Raw genomic sequence first — 12,679 nt, 5'->3', positions numbered from 1 at the left:
GATGAATGCTTTTGTATCTATCCCTAATGCCCCGATCGAATAATCTTTCTCAAAAACCTCGTTTTACAATGATTTTTTTATGTTACTCGAATTTGTGATTCGGAGTTCCCATAAGCAGCAGACAAAAAAATTAAACTAAAGTTTAAACGCCTCGAAACTTCTTTCCGACCCATATCTAATGTTTGTTTTGTAACCATGGTAAACCCTCATCTTGTATGCGAGCATAATATGAAAGTTACGATGTGTAACTTGCATAATGACTACACTGATATACGCAATATACTGACATTGCTTGAATTTGACTTTTTTTTACAGGAGCGACAATAGATTCCGAAATCGGTTGGTTCATCGATTGGACCAAAACAACCTGGCGCAGCTATACCTTCACACCAGCAACAGATGGCTCGGTATACGGTTGGTGAGTAATTAATAGTCTGTGTACTCTCGGTATGCAGACTGTATTTGTATATGATGTTCAATGTATTATGATTATGTTGATGTTTGTGTTATTAGCTTTTTCTGATAGTCTTATCGTGAATTGCAATACATGTTAGATTTTAACATAATCGATGTATAAGAAAGAAACCATGCGTTAACATTGTTATTGATTTTCTTTTGTTACAAAACAGGAGTGCGTCGGTTCTCTCATCATCCTCATATCTTGTCTGTCAAGTTTATTGAGCAGTATTCTCGGTGACCTTGAGCCCAGCAGGGTCGGTCTTTCGATCACCTATGCGTTGTCTGTAAGTGTACCTTGCTGTGACTACTTTAAGTCTACGAAAGTTTACCCCTGGTCGTTTGCTTGTCAATGGGGTCATACCGGACCTTAACCACGACTGGCGGATGGGAAATGCATGGGTGGGACAAGTTCAAGGGCATCTGTCCCGATGATGATTAACCTGTTCATCCCTCTATTCCCTGTAGACAGGTCCACATTCACCATTGATAACAAGGGTTTGGGCCAAACCATGGTGGGGAAAGTTTTAAATATGGCCATGGTGGTTTCCATGGCAGATTTATAAGTAACATGGTGTACCTGGTCTGCTTATTCACGCATGTTAGCCTCTTACTTTGCAATAGGCCAACACTGTTTTAAGATAATACTTTGACCAGTAATCTCAAATAAGCTCATCGGAGTCTGTTGCTAATATTAAGATAATACCTGTAATGATTATCGATTATACTTATTGTGGTTACACACTACGTACTAGACCCAAGATCAGTCCTCTTACCCTAACTCTAAATTCAACCTCACACACGGCAATCGATTGCACCCGACGATAAGCGTTATGGGACTTTGTGGTGTGCATTTCATTTTCCCATCATGACTGACTCTTCTGTTCGGCAGATCTGTATGTTTTTAACTACGCTGGTTCGAACATTGGCAGACTGTGAAATGCAAATGAACGCCATAGAGAGAGTTGATTACTACACTCACGTTAACACTGAAGAATATCAAGGTATTAGATATTTAAAAACTCACATTACTTTAACTTTTCAAGTACGCTTTCAATGTATAAGTATGTTTCAGATTCATTTATTTATAAACATTATTATTTATCCATTAATCAATCCACCGATCCTCGTATCTATCTACCTAACCTTCATACCTATCAGTTTTCTCCACATTTTCCGAATTAAAATGTCAAGACTCCTTTACGGGGTATAGTATCCGAATTGTGTGAATGGATTTGAAACAACAAGACCAACGTACACTCTGTCTATCTGTGTAAATCGTTTTGCAGGCGTGTACCACCCGCCACCTGATTGGCCGAGCCAGGGTCACATCGAATTTAACACTGTATCAGTGAGATACAGTGCGGAACTCGATGCAGTTCTGCAGAATGTAAGCATACAGTTCCAAGGCGGACAGAAGGTAAATACAAGCTTTGATGGCATTCAACAGCGCTAGTGATAGTTAGAGCATATAAATTACTCTCTGGTTACAGAATTTTTCTTTGTAATATCACATATTTGTGTCTTCTTGTCACATCTAAGCCTTATATATGTACCCAACGTTGTAAATCCTACAGATGCGTTTACGTAAAATGGTTCCTAGTCAAATGACATTTGTAAATTGTAATTTGTAAATTTTGAGTTGAATAATGTGAATGTGTTTGAAAACGTTTTTCGCTCGCTCCTCGTAAAATTGCAATTTCCCAATATCTTTCCTTTCCACCCTGTAGCTTCTTTATGAATACCGTGGTCGATACAGGATTCAAAACGATTCACAATTTTCGTTTATCTTCTCAGATCGGAATTTGTGGTCGAACCGGAAGCGGCAAATCATCTCTCACTTTATCTTTGTTCAGAATGATAGATACCTACAAAGGTATGGTTTATGCATCCTGTGATCTCATGAACTTTAACAGACTGATCGAAAAAGCTTATCTACTATTTCCCCTTTAAATTGATCTCTTCCCAGCGATTCAGATTTGTTGATATGGGTTTTCCCGTTGGCACATTTCACACTGAAAACTCTTAAACTATAGCAATATTGGTACCACATCTACTTAAACTACTGTTTTAATCCTATTCTGAACATTTCAGAAAGCTAAAGTGTGGTGACTTTACACGTCTTAAGGTAGTATGCGCCTTGAAAGTGACAGACTTCAACTTTTGCTCAGAATTTTCTAAATGAAATTTTCAACTGTTTTCTTGTCAAATCAACAATAAAAATCGTGGGTCACCGTGCGAAGTTTGAAACTAGAGGTACAAATTGCCCATAAATTTGCGATATTTGAAATTCACAATGGCCGCCACCCCTTGTGATAACTCTATGGGGAAAATAAATTTTGGAGTTCCAAAACTAAGACGGTGAATTTTTTTCTTTCTCCAACAGCGAGCCCCTTCAAATGATAATCAGGAAAGAGTTTTAGAATTTGAAAGTTAAATATCTCTCCCCTAGGCCCGCTGGGGCTGCTTTTCGATCTGGTAAATGAAAACTAGGTCGCTGAAGATGTGTCCTAATGTCGTTGTTGATATTCATTGTCAGTGCATCCGATAGGCGCGCGGAAGGAATACAGTTTCATCATTTTTGGACGCAAGACAAATACTACAATATTGCATTACCGAGTATGTAACTTTTATTTTGTAAAATGTCACTCACAAACTTACCATTTAAGCCGGGCAATCCTGTTTATAGAACTCAGGATGAAAATCCTAAATATTGAACTGTTTTGTTTGTTCGTTTTAACAGGTTACGTTTCAATAGATGGAGTCAACATAGCGAATGTGCCGTTGCTGACACTCCGAAATAGACTGTCTATAATACCGCAGGATCCTGTTCTATTCGCCGGCACCATAAGGTAATTATTGTTGAGTGGTGATTTCTAGTGTGGAAAGTAAACAAAAATGTGTTGTTTTTTTTTAATTCTAAGAATACTCTTTTCGATGAATAATGAAGGTGCGTTCATTTCTAATCCGTTAGATTTAATCTTGATCCAGAGGGATTGCGGGATGATGAGGAGCTGTGGCAGGCATTGGATATCGCTCAACTCAAACAAACTGTCCTGGATTTGGACGACCAACTCGGTAAGCTATTCAACTATTGTTGTCTTTGTCCAGGTGAATATATTTGCTTTCTCATTTCTGATGGGAAATGTGGGGCTGTGAAGCTTGGGCAAGTTGATGAAACGCCACAGACAAATCAACCCTCTCCGCATAAATATCATCATTTTCTTTTACAATTTTTCACTAATTTATACATGAAATGTGTCAGCCTCGACAGTGGCGTCGATTAAAGTCCAAAGAAGACACAAGATTTACCATGTAATAACGAAAATGTCGATGAATATTCAAAATCTACCAAAGGGATCATGCCATTTTGTTTTTAATATTACATATATCAGATTCTGCTACGCTATTACAGAAAAAGGTCAAACTAAAAAAAACAATAATTGTTTGCCATTGTTCTGTCTGGTAAATTAGTTTTCTTTTAATATCTTTTCGACCACAGATGCTGAAATATCGGACGAAGGGGAAAACTTCAGCGTTGGACAGCGACAGTTGTTTTGTCTGGCCAGAGCCTTTCTGCGTAAATCACGAATTCTCATCATGGACGAAGCCACAGCTTCCGTCGACATGAAAACTGTAAGCCTAAATGATATACATGATACACAATAACACATAATATGGCAATATGTGCAATACATCTTCATATCGTGGTTTATATTGTTTCTCTGAAAGCATACGAACCTCATAAAGTTTTCCATTACATGAAAGGAGATAAGTTTATAGGGGTTTCCTCGTTGAAATCGCAGGATTGGGTAAATCTTTGATATAGCATGATTTAGTTAGTATATCTATTTCAGTCTACAAACGCTATCTGCTTTCGGAAATAATAAATGCATCGGCAATCTAAGTCAGGGCTGCATCCTACTATAATATGTTCATTATTCATAGCAAACTCTGACTTTCAATGCAAAAGAATTTGAGCATGAATTATCTTAATATTTGAATCAAATACTACGATCAATATAATAGACTTACTTTTTCCTGCGAAAAGGTTAAATGTTAATAAAATTGAAATACACTAGATAATGTTCAGTGCCAATTCTACTAGTCATAATCTCACACCACATGACTAACATACGAAATATGTCTCAATCTTTTGTAGTATTGCGTCAGTTTTATAGAAAATACAAGACTACACTTTTTCATCGTGATGTAGCTTTGACAGATTAAGAATGCAGCTCTTATTTTATTTTGTGCAGGATGCTATTCTCAGGAATGTTATACAGACTGCATTTGCCGACAGAACAGTGCTGACTATCGCGGTGAGTGTTTTACAGTCGTTGCGGTGTTTCTTTGACGATTGCAAACTATGGCAAATCAGTGCCATTTTTATACGAAGAAGAAGTGACAATAAAACATATTAAAGGTGTTTTCCTCATTATTTGCCATAACAAGTAAGACGATGTGTAATTTTCTATAGACCTTTTCCCGGTTGTCCTACAATGCATTAGTGTGACTGCTTCAAATACCGTATACACACTCAAAACAACAAAAACATACTGATTTTGTTATAAAGCGGATATTTATACAAGAATGACACAAAATTGCGATGCCGAAAAATTCCTCATGTATTTTGTATCCATTGGCGACAAAAACATAGGGTAGGGTGTACCCTGCCATAGCGTTCTAGGAGTAACATACCCTGCGTATACCTTAAGGCTAAAAAGTTCTAGGAGTAACGACGCAAAGTAATACCTGCGCACTGCATCATGGAACCAGTAAAAGAACTATTGTGGAGGCTGTGGTTGTTCATGCATTTTGGGAGGGGGTTAATTGTTTCCAAACAATACATTTTGAAGAGTCTTAATACTTATATGATGCACGCCTCTTCGAACCACTGAAAACTTCATCATGGTATCGTATCACAAGAACCTCTCAACAGAATTGTTAAATCATAAAACGCAAGTAATGTGCGTTCTTTACTGCGTACGTTTATAAAGTAGACATTGACAAGTTTCTTGATATATTTTCTACAGCACCGCATTGCGTCTATCATGGATTCTGACATGGTGTTGGTGCTTAGCGACGGCAAGATCATGGAATATGACACCCCTGAAAATCTACTGAAGAACCCGGACAGTTTATTCACTTCTTTAGTTGACAAGACCACATAGTCATATTCTATCGACGACTTCCAGTGAAACTTTGCGCGTTATGAAATTTTTATGTACTTTTAAATACTACGAAAACGAGGCTGTACTTAGAGAAGGCGAGAGTAACTTAGGTTAGGAAATTAGGTTAAGTGTAAATACAGAAGCCTAAGTCTATATCATAGTTTCTGTTTACCAAATATTTTAGATTTTTAACAAAAACGAAAATCCCATCTTTTCTTTCAACAAGTATTCTGTAAACCGTCAGGTAATATTTCAATCTGCTCGTTCTTGTCAAGCAGTTTCATTGGTATTAAATATTAAATTATATCACGATAAGGAACTATATTATTACTTTGTAAAATCATGTTTTATATTTTACTCGAGTCACTGTATGGCGTTCGGTAATTCCAGGGCTCAGGGCTCTGAAGAGTTCGATGAGGAAACTCACTGAGATTAGTAAATCAAAGAAGTATATTTCCCATCGAGCAAAATGCTATAACCTCTCGACAGTACCTTGAACAGAGCGGGCAACTCCGAAATCGACCGTCCATTATAAATTTTCCAAACGAGGTGATCACTAGGGAAGACAAATGGTGTTCCAAAAGGGGAAGCTGGTTTATCAGAAATTACAATTGACATGTAGCTTGCTAAATTTAGAAACAAGTTAGTAGGATCATATCAGGACAGCACGCTGAACACAATATATGGTGCAATAAATGAGTATTATTTTAAAGACTATGATGTATTGGAAGCTTATGTGTCACTTAGGGAGCATTCGTTTTTCACGTGGGGGGGGTCGGTGGAACTTGAGCGACAAATGAAATGTAAAAAGCGACCCCCTTAAAATCAAATTTCTAAAATTTGACCCCCCCCCTCCAATTCACAAATTGTAAAATGTGACCCCCCAAAAACATCATCAGATTTGATTCATTTACCCTCGCACACTATGGCCCTGGTCTGAAAAATTAGGCCCTTCAAAAGTGTTTGCAAGAAAAAGAGTTACCGACCCCAATTTTCATGCACAAAAACAGCTACCCTCCCCCAGATGTCACAGTCCGCATCAATAATATCTTAATTGACTAATAATTTCCCATTTGACCTTCGAACTTTCAAAGAATCCTTTTTTGAACTTTACAAATAATGCTGGTGAAATTCCAATATCATATTGGTATTTAAGATCCGCTCTTTCAAATATAATATTCGCGTCACTTATAATTTATATCAATTGTCAAACTTTTTTAAAGCACAGATTTCAATAGCTAGTTTTGTATTGTAAAAAAATATTCAAAGTTTCCTCACAGACCATACTATATAGAGAATCAACATTTTTGGTGAAATTCCAAGATCAAATTTCTTGCACACACATGAACTTGTCATCACCCTAGTCTAATCAAGGGCACTAATATCAATAATCAAGAGTACATAAATACACAGATTTACCCAGTTTTGTATTGGAAAAAAATTATTCACAGTTTCCTCATAGACCAACATGTATAGTGAATCAACATCTCGGTGAAATTCCAAAATCCAATTTCTTTCACAAACATCTATTTGTAGCCTCCCAAGTCTAATCAAGTACATTAATATCAATAATGAAGCATACACAAATACACAGATTTAGCTAGTTTTGTATTGAAAAAAAAAATTATGCATAGTTTCCTCATAGACAAGATAGTGAATCAACATTTCGGTGAACTTCCAAAATCTAATTTCAGTCTTGCTCACACATGCACCGATAAGTACCCTAGTCTGATCAAGTACATTAATATCAATAATCAAGAGTCTATAAATACGCAGATTTAGCTAGCTCATAGACTACTCATAGATTATGTGTGGAGGATCAAGCAACATTTCGGTGAAATTCCAAAGTCAATATACTCCATACAAACCTTTGTAAAATTTGACACCCCCTTTCCAATCATTGATTGTAAAATTTGACCCCCCCCCCTAAAATCGGTTTCGTAAAAGTCAACTCCCCTGATTTCCACCTAACCCCCCCCCCCTGTAAAAAACAAATGCTCCCTAGAAGTGTGGCCATGGAACTAGAGATGTTTGATCTGATGCGTAAATAAAACACGACTTTTCCTGGTACGTTACCGGTTGCTTGAGTGTCTGTCACTAGTGGTTATTGAATGAACGGATGTAATTGATAAGTTGGCTGGTTATACCCATTGTAGGGTTCAAAACACAGTGAATAATCATAACCGAGTTGAGAGCATACAAAATTACTGCATGATCTTTCTCCTGTATAAACGCGTTGTCCAAGTCATCATGTGTCGTCTGCTAAATTTTGGTTGCTCCTGAATCAATTGTACGAGCTATTCTTATACAGTTAGAGTAAAGGATTGAATACAGTATCTTTTATGTCAAACAATTTAAAATTAAAACCATATCCGGCTCCCGCCGGACCCCTAGCATACGTTTCTGGTTGTTCACTTAAGCTTAGCCTTACGAGTCGCTGTATGTTGTCGTAGTCATGAATTGGATATTCACGTCACGTCCTGGGTTAAAAAGGTCGCATGCATGATCGAAAGCTAGCAAGTAGGGCGTGATTTCCATATAGAAATTTTCTGTTACAGAGGTAACTTTCCTAGGTCAAATAATATGACCTGACTGCAGCTTTCACATGAAAAATGGCGAGTTTGGTACTATTCGGAGACCTGTTACGAGACAATTCGTCGATCAAAGCCGACGGGGAAGCCAGTACATGTCAGGACCACTGTCTGGCCAACGTTCTCAGCGTGTGTGTTCACGGCGCTTTCCTTGTCGTTGCCTCAGTTGTCCTGGTCGTCGCAGGCCACTGCACAGACCTGCGCCATTATCGCTCGAAAGGCCTCATTCATTTTCCTGGCCACTACTATAAGTGGGTGCTCTCAATCGTTCTGGGCATCGTTTTGCTCGGTGCCCTTGGAGAGGGTATTCTGACAGACGTCACCAGAAACTCAACCACCCAGCCTCACCTGTACGTTCCTCAAATCTTCGCCGTCACCAATGTCATTGTCAGCCTCGTCTATTACCACCACGTTGAATACTGGAACAAACCTGGGCTCATCTGGTTGCTTCCTACCTACTGGCTACTGACAACTGTCACAGAAATTTGGAGATTTGTTACCCTGGAAAAGGAATATGACTTCGATTTGCACATATTGAGATTTGATTTCATTATTGCATGTATCGCATTATATTTGACTTTTGTCCTGGTTGAAGCTAATGTTTTGAGATGTAAGGTAAGGAACAATTAATCATAATTATTGAACTCCATTGTTCTTGAACCATGACTTTTAATGTTCGCCTGTCCATGACCAGAAAGGCTGAAAGGCTGTCTGCCATTACATCCCGTGCTAGTCACGACCTCGACCTTTGCTTACCATAATATTGACGAGGTGATTCGTAGCTCTCCCACACTTTGTTTGTCATGAAAACACATTTTCAAGAACGTTCATAGCACCATGCGAACTTTGGCTCCTGTCTAGTTCTATATGTCATGAAAACAAATACGAAATAAAGATTTTATTGGTGATTATGTTGTCAGAGTTACCTGCGGACCTCCAGCAACAGTTAGTGGAGGGACCGAGCCTTTACACTCCCCAAAAACAAACTTTCTACTGTGTACCAGTGTTGCAGCCATGAATTTTAAACAAGGGGACACTGTGTCCTACAACCGTTTATTTTGGGGCACATTTTGCACATTTTGAGGACAACATGCATCAGTTGTCAAACAAATTTCGTATTATTTTACTATATTTCACAAACAAAGTTCAAGCTACCCGGACCACGTCAGTATGCTTTAATTTACAGTACAGTATACTGTATCTGCCTACAATCAGAGCTCAGTCGGACTACAACCAAGTGCAGCGTTTTACAATGTAGTTACTTTTAATCACAGCTTCGAAAGTAAGTAAATATAAGCCTCAAAATAACCATGCAAAAGAAACCCCACCGTCAGTAACATTGAACTCAGTCGACTCACTAGTGCGCCCGAGGTGAACCGCAGTGCGCGAGAATGCGGGACAACGGGTTCCATTGTGAGGACATCGTCGCAAGGGGGCGCGCGTCCTAGCTGCAACACTGGTGTACATGTCTGATAATGTATAAATAACTTCAATTCCAAAGTCTGCGGGTTAGTTAATATCATTAATGCATTGTGTTTAAATGCACACAAACAAAAGCAAACAACAATATGTACAACTGATCAGAATTCTGAGTGTAAGTTTGTAGAGCATTTACATGTATGTATTGGCCAGGATGTCACAGAATTAACATGGCCGGTACATTAAAGTTCCATTAGCTGTATCTTCTGGCGATTTTTCCGTTAGTTTTGATTGAAATGATCACTGGCTCATGTTGAAGAGTCTGTCAAATAACAGAGAATCGCATATTATTCGGAAACATTACGTGCCCTACAACTAAATAACATGTGATTTTACAACGAAAATTTCAATTTTTGTCCGGACAGAAATACAAACTCTGTTGACACGCGGATTGCAACGTAGGCATTCTTCTGCACCTGCGCGAGCCATTTACAGCAATTTCAAAATAACTATTCATTACTTATGCCCGGTACTTACATCGTAGTCCATTGTCCGAGCACGTTGCGTAGCCAGATGTCTGGCAATCCACGACGCAATGTTGTTTTGATCCTGCAATAAACGTGAACTTGTACATCTCGCGTGATCGCGGCGTCACCATATCTGCGTTCTCCCCAGCACGCTGAGCATGCCAGACGTCAACAAACGGGCTCGGAAGGGCAACACGTTTGAACAAAAATTAGCAGTTTTATGTGGCTATAACATCACTAATCATGTTTGTTTCTTCGTAAAACAACATTTTGCAACAAATATGAGCCTCCAACATGGAATTTTCCGAGGTAAAAAATGGTCAAAAGTTACAAATAATGGCCCTTTAAAGGGTTAAAACGAAAGAGTGTATGTTTTGCATATAATAGGTTTGTGAGACTCCAGTAGGGTACTTTCCTTATGTGTGCCAAGTATCTCGGTCGAGGATAGGGAACGGTACGAAAATCAAGAAAGTCATATGATATAAGGTCATTAGCATATCGCAAGTTATTGAACGACAGGTTTAAACCCCGGTGAAGTTAAAGATTAAGGTAGTATGGGTCTCAAAAGTGAAAGACTTAAACTTTTGTTCAAACTTTCCTCAAAGAATCTTTAAACCATTCTCTTTCAAAATCAAGAATAAAAATCGGAGGGTGTCATCATGCAAATTTGTCACTGGAGAAACAAATTACCCAAGATTTACTGATAACTGAAATTCCTAATTGCCACCATCCCTGTGTCAACTCTATGGATAAAAATAAAATTTTTGATTTCCGAAAAAAAGGAGATTTTTCTTATGCCAAGAGCTTTCGCATGAACCCCGACAAGTGTTAGATCAGAAAAGAATAGAAAAAGTTTGAGAGTCCAAATATCTGTCCCCGAGGCCTAACTTACCTTGAGCAGGTTTGCGGATGGTCAAGTGATCAGTGATTCCAGTTTATTCATTAAGTAAACGAAGACCATGGATAGAAAATACTGTTCTTCATTGCAAATATCACAGATGTCATAAAAAGGATATATGAATTTCTTGATTTTGTTCCGTTCCCTGTGGTTGGAGAGTTCAAATCACTACAATGATGCCAAGGCCAACGACTGAACTGCATAATTTCTCTTAAAATAGATATTATAAAACCGCTTGCAGGTATTCAGATGCTGGTACAATGAACAACCATACCCACGTGACCTCAGGAAGAAGTCCATGTATTACACCTACAAGTACACCAATTTGGTATCGCAAATCACCTACTGGCCTGTCAATTGGTTGTTCACGCTTGGCTTTAAAAGGCCGCTGGAACTCACAGACCTTGGCTGTTTGCCGGACGAGTATGAAAGCCAGTATCAATATAACCATTTTAGGAAGGCATATGAGAAAGAGAAAGTAAGGAAGCTCGATTAATGTATTTTTCATGTAGCAGCTATCTACTAAGTATCCCCCCTAAAATCCACGCTCGGTACATCCCTGTTCTTGTGTAGTTTACTTGTATGAAAGAAACGTTGATCCAAGCAATTATTGATTATGATATATCAAATATGATACGCCTCCTCTATTTTGATGTCTTTCTCCCGACGACATATCGTAACTTACTGAGTGCTCTCAGTGGTAACGCTGTGGTGAGCAAAGGGGGTACATTGGAGTGCCGTTTTAAACGGAGGTCGAAGGGAAGGATTCTGCGATTAAGTATGGGTAGATAATTCAACCTTGGTATTCCAAAGTTGTAGGAAAACCTAAAAAATCCGACCAAATGATGTGCAATGTGTGCAATCATGTGCTTTGTGGAAATTCTCCATATACGATGTAAGTAATCGATTCCTATCGAAGTTGCGTCAAATGGCTCTTTATTTCTTGTGTATTTTCCTTTTTTTAAATCCTGTTTCATGTTTTATTTTCAAAAACACGTCTATCACAAGTACTGTATGTGTTTAATATCACATGTTAATTGTCGACAGCTGAGTATTAGTCAGTTGTCAAAAATAAGAAGACAAATGGTACACAGCGAGTTTTGTTGCAAAGTTGATTAACTTAAGAACAAATGCTTGATCTCAAGGAAAAAATAATCAAATACTTATCAGAAGTCTCTGCTATGTCCCTTCATAAAAATCATTATTTTAACATTATATTGTCCCTCTTAGCTTATAAAATCATTATTCTAGTTCATACAGGAATATATTGTACACTCAAATACATGTTTTACGATTTAAATAAGCCTTAGATTCAGGAAGGGAAAAACCTGTCAATCAGAAAATGAAAGCGTTTCAGGAACGATGCCTCTTAATTTGGTTTCAAAATACATGTAGCGCATTCGTTTTGGGCATAAGCATTGAATGCTTGCACTTAACATGACCCAAGGAAATAGAGTAGGTCGATGGGAACCTTTGTTCTTTTATTTTTGTTAATCTTTCGTTTGGCTTTGAGCAATCAAAACCAGCAAAATTTGCCAATGCGTAATTTTTTTGAATGCAAAAGGAAGTTTATGGTCGTATGGTTTTACATAGGGTAGGTCGGGTTATCGGACA

The 12,679-nt window shown here is 38.1% G+C and overlaps 2 protein-coding genes across 2 annotated transcripts in view; both read left to right on the top strand.

Annotated features, from left to right (window-relative positions):
* The window catches only part of LOC139117092 (ATP-binding cassette sub-family C member 9-like), a 28,076-nt gene extending 20,376 nt beyond the window's left edge, over positions 1–7,700 (top strand). The window contains exons 21-30 of the mRNA XM_070679929.1: positions 316–418; positions 630–743; positions 1,349–1,460; positions 1,746–1,876; positions 2,254–2,332; positions 3,200–3,308; positions 3,431–3,534; positions 3,959–4,092; positions 4,716–4,778; positions 5,493–7,700. Of these exons, the coding sequence (XP_070536030.1) occupies positions 316–418; positions 630–743; positions 1,349–1,460; positions 1,746–1,876; positions 2,254–2,332; positions 3,200–3,308; positions 3,431–3,534; positions 3,959–4,092; positions 4,716–4,778; positions 5,493–5,630 (1,087 nt within the window). The 3' untranslated portion in view covers positions 5,631–7,700. The remainder of the gene's footprint in view (positions 1–315; positions 419–629; positions 744–1,348; positions 1,461–1,745; positions 1,877–2,253; positions 2,333–3,199; positions 3,309–3,430; positions 3,535–3,958; positions 4,093–4,715; positions 4,779–5,492) is intronic.
* A 4-nt stretch (positions 7,701–7,704) lies between these two features.
* The window catches only part of LOC139117093 (ATP-binding cassette sub-family C member 9-like), a 31,870-nt gene continuing 26,895 nt past the window's right edge, over positions 7,705–12,679 (top strand). The window contains exons 1-2 of the mRNA XM_070679930.1: positions 7,705–8,836; positions 11,307–11,543. Of these exons, the coding sequence (XP_070536031.1) occupies positions 8,243–8,836; positions 11,307–11,543 (831 nt within the window). The 5' untranslated portion in view covers positions 7,705–8,242. The remainder of the gene's footprint in view (positions 8,837–11,306; positions 11,544–12,679) is intronic.

The sequence above is a fragment of the Ptychodera flava genome, chromosome 18, assembly GCF_041260155.1.
Source record: "Ptychodera flava strain L36383 chromosome 18, AS_Pfla_20210202, whole genome shotgun sequence".
NCBI classification, from domain to species: Eukaryota; Metazoa; Hemichordata; class Enteropneusta; family Ptychoderidae; genus Ptychodera; species Ptychodera flava.
Note: the sequence above shows the minus strand (reverse complement) of the source record. Positions and strands in the feature narration are given on the sequence as shown.